This window comes from Odontesthes bonariensis, chromosome 8, assembly GCF_027942865.1.
Source record: "Odontesthes bonariensis isolate fOdoBon6 chromosome 8, fOdoBon6.hap1, whole genome shotgun sequence".
Taxonomy (NCBI): Eukaryota; Metazoa; Chordata; class Actinopteri; order Atheriniformes; family Atherinopsidae; genus Odontesthes; species Odontesthes bonariensis.
The window spans coordinates 9,592,396-9,607,933 of NC_134513.1; the positions used below are offsets into that span (position 1 = coordinate 9,592,396).

At 40.6% G+C, this 15,538-nt stretch overlaps 2 protein-coding genes across 9 annotated transcripts in view; both read left to right on the forward strand.

Moving 5' to 3' along the window:
• magi2a (membrane associated guanylate kinase, WW and PDZ domain containing 2a) overlaps nt 1-11,184 on the forward strand; it is a 206,139-nt gene extending 194,955 nt beyond the window's left edge. For 5 of the 8 annotated variants that reach the window (XM_075471589.1, XM_075471590.1, XM_075471592.1 and 2 more), the window contains 2 exons: nt 663-801; nt 7,343-11,184. In XM_075471589.1, coding sequence (XP_075327704.1) covers nt 663-801; nt 7,343-8,052 — 849 coding nt within the window. In that variant the 3' untranslated portion in view covers nt 8,053-11,184. Of the gene's footprint in view, nt 1-662; nt 802-1,115; nt 1,227-7,342 lie in introns of all 8 variants that reach the window. The other 3 variants (XM_075471595.1, XM_075471597.1, XM_075471596.1) reach the window with 2 other exon arrangements.
• A 2,362-nt stretch (nt 11,185-13,546) lies between these two features.
• LOC142385247 (fatty acyl-CoA reductase 1) overlaps nt 13,547-15,538 on the forward strand; it is a 46,823-nt gene continuing 44,831 nt past the window's right edge. The window contains exon 1 of the mRNA XM_075471598.1: nt 13,547-13,727. The gene's annotated coding sequence lies outside the window, so the exon portion shown is untranslated. The remainder of the gene's footprint in view (nt 13,728-15,538) is intronic.

Below are 15,538 nucleotides of genomic sequence, written 5' to 3' on the forward strand. Positions count from 1 at the left end.
GCCTGTCTACAAGCCCATAAAAGCATTCCATTTTACTGTTTACTCTGTAACTATATACCTATGTTTTACACCCTTAGGTGATTTTAGGAAATTGCAGATCACGCTCTTTCATAACCATGCCCCTATCACAGCCTCCTCTCTGTAGGGGAAACTACCATATACACAAAACTAAGAAAGTCTTTTGTATTTAATTTGTGTTTGTGTTCAGATATCCAGTTTTCTCCCTTGCTTTTTAACTATGTATTATTCTGAAGGTCATTATGCACTGTTTCTTTTATTGGGGCACATGCAGTTCTGTCCTGTTTTGATTCCGGCTGCAGCTTGATGTTGCTACACAACCATTGTGTCTTTCCTCTATTTTTCTTCTCCACGTTTTGAATTATTCAATAAAAAGTCAAATGAGCTCAGGCCGTATAAAAAGTTTTGGATTGGTTTTTGTGCACACTGGTCACGTTAAAACAGGAAAGGTGCTTCTAGAACTTGTTGCTAAAAAGTTTACCTCCCAACCTACTCCTCTGAAAAACAGCTAAATTGATGGGCTGACATATTCTAAAAACTCTGCCTGTCCAGTTACTACTGCACATCTGTCTGAGCTACGCCTGATGTTTTTTTTTTCTCTCCAGTCGATTGTCAAAACTAATTTCTTTTCTCCTGACATCCAGGTTGGGGACCAAATCATTGAGATCAATGGAGAGAGCACTCGGGACATGACCCACGCCAGGGCCATCGAGCTCATCAAGTCTGGAGGCAGACGCGTTCGTCTGCTCCTGAAGAGGGGCACGGGGCAGGTCCCAGAGTACGGTGAGCATCTACAATTCATATTCCACAGCAGCTTTCCTTGTCTTCAGAATCACTTCTTTAACGCTTTGACTGTATTCTCTGACCTACTGTTGTCTCACATCAACTCTTTATCAAAAATAAAAAAAAATAATATGGCATGCTTTTATATTCATGTTATCTTTATGCTCTTCATACTCCTGTATTCTTTAAACTCTAGATCTGTTTTTCCTTTAAGCTGTGATCAATTCAAACTAATTGTTTGTCTCTTCTATCTTGACTAACACTAGTTTATCTTCTGTCCATTTCAGTGATCTATCACTAATTGATTGGTCTAGGTTGTTACTTCCCCTTCTATAGGAATGGTATCTTCCAGTCTCTCCATGTGCATGAAAAGTGACAAGCATGGCTCCCCCTATTTCTTCCTAACGGGCCACTCTAAAGACACGGTTTGTTACCATACCAATGTTTTTCTCTTCACTTAACCCTGGCTTTCTGTGCTGTGGTTTCATGTGTTGTTGTTTTTTAACCACTTTTTTCAAGTTGCACCTCTCTAAATAACTCCTGTTACCGTATAACCTGAACACCCCAGAGTATAAACAGTTGAAGATTTGGCCTAAAATCCTTGCAGAATAATCGAAAAAGCTGCAGGAATTTCTAAAATTAGTGAGCACGACTAGTGTTCTCCCTGAGCTTTAAACCAACCTGCAGGCCCAAAAATAAGCAATATGAGAGTTCACCCTGAGTCATCCAGAGATAAAAGTTGAATATTGCAGCAGTTTATTTTCCCAATAAAATCACCACACAGCATGAATTGAGCCAGGAAGGTGACATTCATTTGTTTGACGTGGCCAGTAATAAAAAATACTCACTCACTCTTCATCAGCATGACGCTCACTTTTCCTCCATTTTGATAGGCAGCCGCGTTAGCCAGCAAACTTTTCAGTGACACTTATTCATCATCATTTAGCCTTGTTGGTTACCCTCCAGCCTTTAAACACAGGGAAACACAACTCCCCCCTCGACTGTCGGCCTCCATCCAGCAGGAGAGATTCGCTCTGTAGAGAAGACGTTTGTAATACTTGCCTTGAGGTTGTTCTACAGCCCTGAAAGAAGGCAGACAACACAGCACTCCATCATTAGAGATGTTCTCTGCCACCCAAAGTTGAAGCAGCATTTTTAAACCCACGTGTTCAGGTCTGTTAGGGTTTGATTCAGCTTTTCACCACATGTCGGCTACAAGCGCTTCATTTGCAAACTGGAAAATTATGCAAATGAAGTGCAGTGATTAATTTGCCTATTTAAAAATTAGCATACTAATGTCAAAAGGAAGAAGTCCTTTTCGTTTCAGGTTGCTGTGTGCTCTATAGGAACAGCTAAATGCAAAATCACACCAAATATAAAGACTGTAGACTTTATGTTGCTGATACAGAACTTCATAGATGTTGATTTGTGCAGAATGTTTGAATTTGAGTTACGGAGTGCCTCTGCCCAACATGAGGGCTGAACCTCCAGGGGATACACATTTATCAAAGTCATCAGAGTTTTACGTGCTCAGAAAAAGTAATTGGGAGTAAAAGTTCTAAGCTACGTAGAGTTTATTAAAGTGACAACAGAGTAAAGTACAGAAAGACATCTCTGATTGTTTCCTTTTCTGTTTGCAATTTTAGATATTTTACAAAGATCAGTTTCATGTGTTAAGAAGAAAAGAAAAAAAAGAGAGGAAAAGCTTAACTGTAATAATAAGAAAAGCGAGGCCAAAATCATCAATAACTAATTATATAATGAAATAAGAGTTGATGTACGGCCAATATTAAGGTACATTTGCATAGGTAAATCACAGGATGAATTTAAATCAACATAGAAGCGTTTTCCTAAATAAGGTATGTATGTAATTACACCCATTTATATGGATGGAGTGTTTACTCAGCGAGGAGAGGCCAGTGAGACGTGACGATTCAGCATTCATCTGCCCCATTTTTCATTGAGATGTTAAGTAGTCACATTTTAGATTTTTCTTAAAGTAAAGAACAGCCCCAGCCGCATATGGGTGGAAATTGAGCTCTAAAAGGCTATTAACATGCATAAAGCATTGAGGAATTAGATTTAAATCCTTTAATTTTAATCTTAGAATAAATTATAATGATACGCTGAAGTCTCTCGTGCTTTAGAACAAAGTCGTCATCAGTATAAGGCCCTTAATTAAGCTACTTTCATTACACAAGCTAAAATGTAGACGGTGTGTGGGCATTTGTCAAATTCATAAAGCAGGAGCTGGAAGGACCTGGAGAGACGACGCAGCTGCAGGTGGTTTTGTTATAAATGCCGAATGAAGAATTCATGAGGATGTTCTTCAGACAATTTTAATGCATCAACCCGCAGACGTGTAGTCTCTGCACGTCCTTCCAGCACCAGCTGCTGGAGTCTAGATTTTACAATGTTGTTTGCATTTTAACCTGTCCAGAAGCACATGTTTAAAGGCATATCAGAGAATAATGACTTTAAATGCACAGCCACCTGTCGGTTTTGTCATGCAGGTAGATCTCGTGTTGAAAGTCTTTGCCACATACTAGTAAAGCCGTGGCTACTATTTAATGTCCCATGCCTTGTGAAAATGTGTCCATGCGTATGTTTTATTTTAATGATTTTAAATCGGTTCAAGAAATCTCTAAGATTTCCAGGTGCAGTTAAAAAAATATATATATTTGTATTTGCTTCAAGTTAAATCCAAGCAAGCCAAATTTTACTTGAAACTTCACAAACTTTGCTTAAAGTCTGGCTTTAAAGACACAGATTAACCACAGAATGCTGAAAAATACATAGCAAAAGACTAAATAAATCCATTTTTTTCACTTCACACTCAACTAAAAACTTTTTTTCTTTCTTTTCTTTTTTTACTAGCACATGAAAAATATATAAAAACAACATTAAAAAAGTAGAACAACAACAAAGCATACAAAGTATACAGTAGATAAAGCAAATGTGCAGGAGAAACCAAAAAACATCCTGTCAAGTGGTCCTCCAAAGATAAACATTCTACATAAATTTAATTTACAGTAATGTGAAGAACAACATAAAGCAATTAGGAATGAGAGAGAGAAAAGCAATATAGTGTGGTGATATAAAGAAAATATGTGTGTTATGCATTGCTCAACTGGACCAATAGAAATTGAATTATTTGTTTCTTAAATGATTTTCTGCTTGTATCATTTCTAAGGTGAATTGTTAATGAATTCCAAAAGTGCAGCCCTCTAAATCTAATTGAGAACTGAGAGAAAGTAGACTTGAAAAAAGTGGGATGAAGATTATTTGCTGACCGAGTGTTGAAATTATGAATCTGGGAATTGAACTGAAATACGGATTGGAAACAAATAGGAAGTAACTTGTGAATGGAGTGGTAAACAAAAATACATATTTGAAGAGTTTTTACAGCATAAGTAGGAAGAATACTCAGGGATTGAAACAGGGTTATAGATCTAGTGGATCTGTTATAAAATGTTATCATTTTGATGAATCGTTCTTGTAAGGTGAGAATACAGTTGAGGGAACTCTTGAAAGTACTTGCCCCAATAATATTACAGTAAGAAATGAAAGGATAGATCATAGTATAATATAAATTGATCAAGATTTTACCTGGCAATAGATGACGTATTCTTCTGATTACTCCAATATTCTTTGCAATCTTATTTGAAATAGACAGGATATGATTTTTCCAGGTGAGATTTTCATCAATTAAAATACCTAAGAATTTTATTACCATGACCCTTTCCAAGATGTTATTGTCAATATATAAATTAGCAAGAGAGATTGTTGATTGTTGACTTCTCGGAGTAAATAACATATACAAGCTTTTCTTTAGTGACAATTTGTTTGCCTTAAACCATAAGTCAACTTTACACAATTCTGTGTTCATTTCTGATATTGATTTAGGTCCATTCTTACCAGATAAAAAAATATTGGAGTCATCTGCAAACAAAATAAAATCAGCTTAATTTGATGACATGTATAGGTCATTTACATAAATAAGAAACAGTAAAGGGCCCAAAGTTGATCCTTGGGGCAAACCACATGAAAGCAACTTTAAGTCGGATGAGGAATTGTTCCAGGAAACAAATTGCCTTCTATCAGACAAATACCTTTTGAACCATGACAGATTTGAGTTGCATAAGCCATAAAGAGAAATGTTTCTGTAATAAAATGTCATGATTGACCGTATTGAATGCTTTTGATAGATCGAGAAATACTCCAAGTGTTAATTCTTTATTATCGGTAGCCTTAGTAATGTTATCTACAAGTCGGGTGAGGGCCATAGAGGTGGAATGATTCTCTCTGAACCCGTACTGGTGGTCTTATAGAATGTTATCATCATTAAGGTATTTAGACAAACGATTTTAAACTAGTTTTTCTAATACTTTGGAGAAACATGGTAGGATGGATATCGGTCTATAATTGGAGAATGAGGGATCATCAGATTTGAAGAGAGGAATGACTTTAGCCCATTTAAACTGAGCAGGTAATATACCGCTTTCAAGGGAGAGATTAAAATCATGAAGGAGAGGTTTGATGATATATGGAAGGCTTGTTTTGAGTATTGAGAATTTCAATTCATCATGACCTGGTGCAGATAATTTCATTTTGTTTACAATGTTAATGAGCTCAATCTCAGTGATGGGGCAAAAGAAGAAGGGGGGCACTTAATCCCTGCAGTGGATAGCGGGGTCAGTGGTATTTTATCTGCGAGTGAAGGACCAATGGAGACAAAGAAATGGTTCATTTCATTGGCTATTTAGAGGAAATTTGATAGAGCTTTATTACCTCTTTTGAACTCCCTTCGTATAATCCTGTCAGTTTTTTTATGAATAAGTTCATTGATAGTCCTCCATGTGTTTTTCATATTTTTCTGAGATTCAGTAAATTTAAATTCATAAAACTTACGTTTTGATATTCTCATCAGGTGATTCAATTTATTTCTGTAAGTTGTATTCTGATTCAGAAATAATGGCGTGGGATTGGTGAGATAGTCACGGTAAAGTTTATGCTTCTTGGCAATAGACCGTTTCAGCCCATTGGTTAACATTGGATTTACTTGGATTAAAAGATTTATTTTTAGTTCTTTGAAGTGGAAAAGCATCATCAAAGGTCTTAAAATATATATCATGGAAGATGTCATAAGCCATTTGAGTTTAATTTTTAGACACAACTGCAGACCAACTAACAATGGATAATTCATCAATGGACCTACTCATATTACTATTATTAAAGTTACGAAGGAAAATGTCACCAGGTCTAGTAGATGAATTTGATTTCCCATTTGTGGGCTCAAGATAAAACGCAGGGAAGTGGTCAGATAAGTCACAGAACAAAATGCCAGGTATCCCCGCAGCACCATAGGAATTAGTGAATATATTGTCAATCAGTGTTTCATTTGAGGCAGTGATTCTCGTAGCCTTTGTTATGAGGGAGAAGAAGGACGCGGCATTGAGATGGTTAATAAATTGAGATGACTGATTTATTTAGGAGATTAATATTAAAGTCACCATAATATAGCAGGGTTTTTTTTCAGTGGTGATCTTACTGAGAGTAGAATAAAAGCTGTCAACAAAAACAATTGATATTGGAATTAGGTGGTCTATAAATGCAGCCAATAATAAAGACCTTGTTAGAGGAAGGCTCAACAAGCTCTAGAAAAACAGCCTCTACTTCATCTCCCACCATAACAAGATCATTTGGAAGGCTTTACTTGTGGAAAAGCTCTGAAACTGTCTTCTTCAGTGTTAAGCTGTAGACAGAATTATCATCTAGTTTGATGAGTGTTCATGGTGTTCTCATATAGAACAGTATAAGTTTCCTTGTGCCTTTTGGTAATGTGGAATGATTAAAAGAGTCAGAGCTTTAGCTGAGCTGACAGTAGGAATTAGCTCAGATTGTTATAAACATAGTTTCACGAGAACCTGCACACCCACACCATACACACTGTACTGTCACAGGCATACTGTGGGTAAAACGCAGAGCACTTCTCCTTCTCCCTTTTGGTTCTGTATCCAATATGTTCCTACTGCTGCGTGAGAGTCTTCTCATAATTGGGCCTCATGGCGCTACAGTAGCCAGCCTAGCCTCTGCCCCCTGCCTCGACTACTTAAAATGACTGAGGGGCCGAGGGATCAGTGCAGAAACCGGAGCTAACAGTCCATGAGAGTAGGAAGTTGTGGTGGAAGGCGCCGTGGATTCGCTGTGCGTGCTGCGAGCGGCATACTCAGCCCCAGTGGTTTCCATTCTCCCCGAAGCACCCCTCTTTTGGGCACATCATCCATTTCATTAAACCTGTTTTCGATTTTCCGCCAAGGTTTTAGATTGGCCAGGGCTTCAAAGTGACCTATGAGAGGCAGATTGATGTTGTCTAAAAGCCGAATTGTTCTGTGATGTGTTTAGATGTAGGTTCTAGTGCTGCTCTGATATTTACTTTAATGCTTCCAGCTTGTAGAATAGAAATGATTGCTGTGATGATTACTAGTGTGTTAATTTGAGTGTTTTGGAATGTTATTGACAGTGTCCATATGTGTTCCAGACAATGCTTCCCCATGGGATGCTCGCCCTTCAGCCTCCCCAAGCCTGTCGGAAGTAGCCCCTCCCATCGACAGCCTTTCCATGTCATCGCCTTCATCTCATCTTGCCCCGGCCCCAGACCCTCTTCATCTGCCACTTCAAGACGTCTCTCGAGACGCCGTGGCACGAGACAGCAGGACGGAGCGTTCCAAGAGTCCCCAGAAAGCCGAGCTGCTAAACAGAGATCCCATCGGCCAGGGGAGGAGAGTGGCTGTAAGTGGTGGTAGCAGCAGAGCCAAGAAGGAGGGTGGCAGGTCCATACATAAAGGGCACCGGATGCAGCCCACTACTGATGAAGAGGGGGGCAGGGAAGGGGAGAGCGGAGAGTCCAAAGCTTCCAGGAGCACCAGAGGAAGGTCCAAGGAGAGGAATACTGGGGACAATAGAGATTGCACTCACTCTCCTAGCAGCTCCAAGCTCCCCCACGCTAATGGGAACAGCAGGGAGGACGCAGAGCGTTGGAAGCAAATGGAGCCGAAGCAGAGCAAGCCGAGGCTCAGGGAGCTGGACGGGGACCCGGGAGAGACGCGGCCCAATGTGCCCAACAAGAGCACCAGCAGCGGCACAGCAGCAGGGAGGAAGGCCACGGTCTCTCCTGGGCCTTGGAAGATCCCTGGATCAGACAAGCTGCCCAGTACACTGCGCACAGGCACGTCCACGCTCAGCAGATAACAAAGCAGCTGCAGCACATTACAATGGCCACACTCATCTGAAACTCAAGCACCCCATCTGGATGAAACTACCATCCTTGCACCTTCCTGTGCTCCTATGTCTCCTCTCGACCCCGTCCTCCCATAGACAGCAAGAGTCAAAACCGAGGGGGGGGGGGGCAGGGTGATCTGGACCACATATTTTTAAAGTTTTATTTATAAAACTGTATTTTAAATTATTCTAAAGAAAAAAAATGTTATTTTACACCCACCACCTTAAGAACTGGAAAGTCATCCACGTCAAAAAGAAGAAAGAGCTTGTAGTATCTTTGTGTAGCGTGGCAGAGAATCATTTGAAAGGAAGGAATTTTTGGAAACCTCTATTTTGAGTTTTCCCCTAGCAGAGCAGCATGGGATACAGGCTACCATTGGATTTCTTTTTTTTTTTTTTTTTAAATGTATACTGTGCACAGTGGAGTCTATTTTATGAAGTGGAATGTCAAAGAAGATGGTTTGCCTGTTTTTGATGAGAGTGAATGAATCAAAGAGTGACAGCGGAGACTAAATCCACTCATCAGCAGAGCTTTGCCTTAACAGAGACTGTGTGGGCTTCAATCTGTTTTGAATAATCGATCAGATGATTATAGACATAGATATATTATAATGAATATGTGGGAACATTTTGTAAATAAGATCATCTTCATTGTGAAGAACTTTCTAGCCAAGCTGACGGGGAAATCTAGTCCACGAATAAACGAGCGTAGCAGCGCGACATGGACCGGAGCCATCAGCTCATTATCTTCAGCCCTGTGATTGCAGTTTTTTTCAGCTGCAATTGAGTGCGCAGTCGCTTTGCATCCAGTAGGAGTCTCTTGTTAGTTCTTTTTTTTTTTTTTTTTTCCTCATTTTTGTGCTCGATAAACAAAGTGATTTTGCGACGGCGGCGTCCAGCTGGACGCTGAGAGAGAAGTTTGCACGATGGCGACAGAGGGGCAGAGTGCCTTAGACTGACAGAGTCTGGCTTCTATGTCAAAGGTTCAACTGCAAAAAGCTTCAAAGGGTTCAAAACAGGCTGCTATACAACAATGACTTCACAGATTATAAATAATAAACTGTATTTTTCAAGTGTGATATGGTGAAATATATCATTTTTCACAAACGAAATAAATTATATATAACAATTAGTAACATTAGCAGATGGGTCATTTTGGGTCATGACACCTTTCATCACTTGTTTCTTGATGAGGCCCTGCTACTGGTAATCTCCTTGAAGAATCATTTGATGGCGTGATCAAATGTTGGCACACGGCAGAGCTTCGTACCAAATGAAATTTGTAAAAAAAAAAACTAAAAAAAAAACTGACATAGTTGTCTTTTCTTTTTATAAAAAAAAAAAAAAAAAAACTTGCTGGTCCAACAGTGTAACTTGAATCGATGAATTTGACCTGGTTGTGTCGTGGTCAGGGAGGCTGAGAGGGAAGCGGGTGTCACAGCTGTGGGGGATTTCGTCTGCTCTGTGTGATGTTAAGACTTCATTTATTTTTTGTTTTGTTTTATGCGGACTGTGTTTGGAACCTGCACTCTAGGGTGACCGTTTATTAAGAATTGCCACTTGCTTGGACACACAGGGCCACAGTGAAGTATAGACGAGAAAGAGTAAGGGAGTGACGTGCAAGAGAGGTCAAGGTCAGATTCAAACCAGGCAGGGCCTGCTGCGATGAAGGCTTTAATCCAGGTGAGCTACAGAAGTTTCAAGAGTTTTCCATTCCTGCACACCACACTCACCGTTTCTAGTGATGGCAGCAGTCTCTGAAACTGTGGATCCCTTTATTTTCAGCGACTTGCCGTTTCGTGTTCCGTTTTAATGTCTCAGGAGAAAAAGGCTCTTAGGATGGAGACGAGATGGATGAGGTTCTCAAACCTACTGTGGCCCTGAAGTGCAAAGCAGAGCAACAACACGCGACTTGATTCTGGTGAAATCCATCAACAAGTCATCTAGAAACAAAATGAGTCTTTCACAAATGCGCAAAAAAAAAAGTTCAGAAAAAGGCGCAGCAAAACGGAAAACACGGCAGAGTTTCCGCAGAGCACATTGAACCTTTTTTTTTTTTTTTTTTTTTTAAACGCACCAAAACCGAACTCGTTTTTAGAAATCTCAGCTGTTTTGGTCGCGTTTTCTAACTTTGTGTTTTGGTTCTACACCTCAAAGCCACCGATCACACCGATACCAACTAACAGGCTACAAATGGGCTTCACATGAATGCACTGTTCAGACTCAGATGTTTGCAGCCCATATGAAAGCAGATAAACAAACGTGAATTCATCTTTTACACTTTTAGTTTTGCTTGTTTGGTTTTAACACCACATAACTTAAAATCGTCCCCGTCAACGGGAGCATAAATTGAAGCTCTGACGAGCCCTGCTCTCCCAGTAGCCTACTGCTCGCTGACTGTGACTGAAATGAGAGCGCTTCAGTTTTTGGGTCAACAAATCTTTTTCGCAGTATCTGTTCGTTCTTTCAAGTTGTGAAAATAAAGCATCTAAAAGAGCAAAGTGAGACAGGGAGTCATCATGTTTATTTCAGATGGACTCAGAAGGTTCGGGGACACCGATTGTTGTGTCGATGGGGTCAAAAACAAAACTCATCGAGCAGGCACCCATGGCCCAGATCCTAAATATTGGCCCACACTGCTCCTTTATAATGTGACTTTCTGGTTGTGGCAGAATCAAAAACACATGCCTATTTTTTTGGCCCTCTGCCTTTGCGCAACTCACAGCTTTCCATGTCTGAGCCGTTTTCATTGAGCCAAACCTAAAGTAGTTTTCTTGGTAAATAAAGATCGAAAAAGGACATTTCATCTGAATGTGTCTGCAAAGGGTGTATTGACATGACCGCACATACCAAAACATATGACCCACAACACCCAAGCAGCTCTGTATCACTGTGTAGTGTCATAGCAGTGTGTAGACCCTGAACAAATATCTCTATTAATGACTGAGTGTATTATCGATGGTCACAAAGACTGTAAGTGGAGCAACTATTTTTATGAAATGCAACTCTATGGATATATTAACTTTTGCAAAAACCTTGTTTACCTGTACGATATTCTGAAACAATGTCAAAATTAAAAAAAAAATAAAAACTTGACACAACACGAAGGATCCCTCCAGGACGTGCAGCTGCGTGATTCATCATGGATGTTTGTTCTTTGTCTGCCTGTGTGAAATATTCGGCCCTTGCCTCTTTAGCAGCAGATGAACTCCTTTGCCAAAGGTTTCTTCTATAAAATACGATAAAGACAACTCACGTTAGGAGGGGGGGGGGGGGGGGGGGGTTAGGGTGTTAAGCTGTCCTCAGCTAACTGATAAATCATGACGTTTATATAAAGTCAGGTGTTTGTGGATATTTATTGAATGAATCCGTTGGTCTATGTCGCTCGTGAGTGCTCATTTATTATACTAAAGCAGCTTTAGCTGATTTTTTTATAAGTTAAGTTATCATGAGGAAAAAAAAAATCTGGAGAAAGAATGCAAATCAACATAAAGTTTAACAATAAAGACCTAAATGGAAACTCCTGAGGTTCATCACTGTCCTGCAAACTTGTACAATCCTGCTTTTGTGTTTCGTGCAGTGCCTTCATTTGGCCACATAGGGGCGCGTGGAAGGTGGGTTTTACTTCGCAGAAACTATGACCCGAGTGATCTAAAAAGGCCATCTGGTGACAATAGTTTTAATAATTATGATGTAGCCATGCTAAATATAACTTTTGGGGATTCATTTTATATTTTTGAACAAGATTAAAAAGAAAATCTGCCTTTCCCTCTCTTGTGCTCCTCCCTCATATGCCCACTAGAGATCAGTATAGACCAGCCACTTTTTCTATGCTGCCTGCTTTCATAATTGTTGACCTTACATAAAGTTATTAGTCAAACATTCCCTCTTACTGTATGTTATGAAGATTTTGTCTTCTGCTGTGGTGTTTAGAAACTCCTGAATATCACAAATTCTTATCAGACTTCCAGAACACCTTGATGCTTGGCTGAAATCAACGAGTGTAATTCTGCACACATGACACTAAAACATATTCTTGGAAATAAAGGGAAATTTCGAGCCTCACATGCTCTGATTGTAATAGCCTGTCAGTAGATAACGCTGATAGCTGATTGGAAAGAATGATAAAATAAACGGGAGATGGCGCGCTGCAGGAGCAGGTCATCGCGCTCTCCTGCAGAGGAGGCGCGTGTTGGGGCTGGAAGCTGCTGGCTGGTGTCTGTGTTCTCCATAGGAGGAAATCAATCCAGAGCTCTCCTCATATCTCCCTCTGGAAGAAGGACAAACCTATAGCACTGGGCTGCTGTGGTCCAACTGAAAAGGCGCACAATCTAACCAACATGTTTGTAAAGAATGACTCTTAAAGGACCTGCCGCACATTTAATACAGCCTGAAGCCAGAACGGCAGCCAGGACATTTTCCTGATGCATTTCCAGAAAATAAAGTGATGTAGTTGACAGAAATCATGACTCAGATTTTACCGGCAGTGACGTCTTTGGTAGTGTGCCAAGGATGGTTTCCCCCTCATCTTGCTGCCTTATTTGTGGAGCTTGACGTGAGAGGCCAGACCAGCTGCGAATCTGGAGAAACACGCGTTCTCTGGCAAAAGTCCTGAGCTTGCTCTGCTCCGCGGTGCGTAAACCTGAAGCCCAGTTTAGGATATTTCACAGTTTTGAGCAAGAAAAAATGTCAGACTGGAGAATTGCCTCGAAGAATTCTTTTGAATGAAAAAAAAAAAAAACAGATTGTGTTGTCACAACACACGTAGCAACAGCAAATCGTGTCGGCGTGTAAAGACCACGTTGAGGTTTGTGGGTCAAATCCCTGCGTGCCTCTTGCTCTTTTACGCATCCCGTGTTTTAGAGTTGTGCTGGATTTTGGCATTCTGAATGAAAGTGTATTAGACTGCGCCATAGTCACAGCTGTAAGGATTCTGCTGGATGGTAGGATTTTATACGATGTTTGGTACTGGATCACTTTAATTGTTCACGAGGTTCTAAATAAGGAAGCAAATGATACAGGCATGAGCAGAAGCAGTCTGATAACCTGTTTGGTTTTAGAGCGATCGTTTTGTTAGAGGATGAGGTAGTGTTGCAAATCCCCCCACAGTTGCTATCATTACACACAAGTCATGGATAATATTCAGGCTGATCATTTTGTTTTTATTTTGAGTTTTTTGCTTGTTTTACTACCCATTAATATCAGTGGTATTACCAAGATGTCTTTTTTTTTCATTTTTATTTTTATTGTTTTGGTGTATTGTTTTACATTCTGGAAGAAAAGAAAAAAAAAAGACTCATCTTCTCTCTTTTCAGAGCTACCTCCCAGATGATATTTAGCGTGGCGCTCGGTCTGACCGAAGGGCAGAACGGTATGTACCGGTGGGGGGGAGCTGGGGGAGCTGGGGAGGACCCACGGGCTCGGTAGGTGACACGCCCTGCCCACTTTGAATCACATATTTGTATAGCGCGCGATGCAGCCGCTGTAGTCTGCAGACTCACAGGCTGTTGGCAGCACCTCACCGGGCGTTGACGCTGAAAGTATCCCAGCAGCCTGAGGCGGCCGGTGGGAGGAGGCAAAGAGACCGCACAGCCTCTCTGACAGAGGCGAGAGAAACAACTCGCCGGCACCAATTGATGTCTACGGTAAAGAGCAACTTATTTCTTTATTTTTTTTCGCTATTAAACGGGGACGGTTTGTGTATCTTGTCAAGAATATGGATTTGTGGAGGCAGCGGTGTTTCGTGGTTCGCTGCAGCCGGAGCATCATTCATTGGTTTGGTGGGCTGTAACCGTTAAAGACGTCCCCGTGCGAACTCACCTGATAAAAATAGTGTTGTTTTGGCTCTTTTGTGGTTAAGTTGTTTTTTTTAGAGTAAACGTGCTGGTTGTGTTTTGAGGGAGCATACAGACAGTTAGCACGGAGCGACAGCAGGGCGTCGGGTAGCGGGACAGTTCGGAGCGACAATTCAGCGTGGAACAGCCGCGGCGAGTTGGCAGCTGTTAACGCCAGAAGACGGGAGCCAGGAAGAGTGGCCTTCAAAAGAATATGAGAATGTTGAACCAAGACTAACTTTACAACTTAAGGACTTTTTGGCTGCTTTGCTTTTGCCAATTATCTATTATAGTAACCTTGTTTTTCAAGTGTAACTTGAGGGAAAAGACGTTTGGGGGAAAAAAACGTTATAACGGCCACCATGGCGTTTGTTAAAGATTTCACCTCCGACTTCCAAACTGACAAGAGCTCTGTTACGACGTAGGTCTTTAAACTTTGTCCTGGCTTCATGAGCACATACACTCAGGGCTGGAAGCCACTGTGGATGAAGCCTTGTGAAAGATTGGTTGTGAAACCTGTGAGAGGTTTTAATTGTTGGGCATCATCAGGTTTAATTGTTTGTTTTTTTTTTTTGCATATAAGTGCATATTCAAGCAATAGCATTTTGTATTGATATTTGTTTAAATACTTAGCATTCTTTTTCAGTGTTAAATATGCCTAAATAATTGTAGACCTAAGGACACCTAATGTCGCCTTTTTATCTGTCACTTTATTTTGGTAAATCTCACCGGATGTGTCAACTTGATAACCTTGTATTGACGAGTAAAGCGCACAGGATTTTTGAGGACGTTATTGTCATAAAAAAATTCTCCCAGTTAAAATGATAAAACAGCGTTAGCAGTGTATAAATTGGTGTTTTTTTCCTGACTCAGACCACCATAAACGACCACCATCGGGTTGAAACGCGGTCTGACATGTGGCTGGTGGTTTGGACCCTGGTTTACTGCGCTGGGGGTCTGAGTGGACTGACGGGGAAGCACAAATAACTCCCCGGAGTCTCTCATACACGTGCGAGTGAGTCCGGTTCAGCTCTTGCTTTTATCTTTTGAGGGACCCACATAAATACAATTAAACCACAGTGGAAAATGGTTAATTAATAAAAAAAAAAAAAATTCTCATGAAGCAATTCCTTGCGGGCCCTATAGGTCGTGGTTGCGATGCATCGGACTACTTTTTGCTGCGCAAACATTCGCTCAGAGCAGTCAAACCTGCATGTGTCTGGTTATCTAACTATCAAGCTGATTCTGTGCATCTTTCCCTTTGGGCTGCTGTGCAAGGATGTCAAGTCCATTCAGTCGGAGGCTGCTTCACCTCGGACTGCTTAACTGTAGAAAGTACTTGTACAATCTCTCTGCCACAGTGTTTCTTTACATCAAGAATAACAGGTTATTGGATTTTTACATCTTTCTTATCAGGAACCAAAAACCTAAACTACAAACATAGGAATGTGTGTTATTTCTAGTAAATGGCGCTTATGACTGTTTCAGATGAGGAACTAAATGAGACGCGTCTTGCACTGATTTCTAAATCAGGATAATAAAAAGAGTGTCGATTATCATCATAAAATGGCCTATATTTTCCTCAGTTTGAATATTAGCCAACTTGAAAGGATGGCACTCAT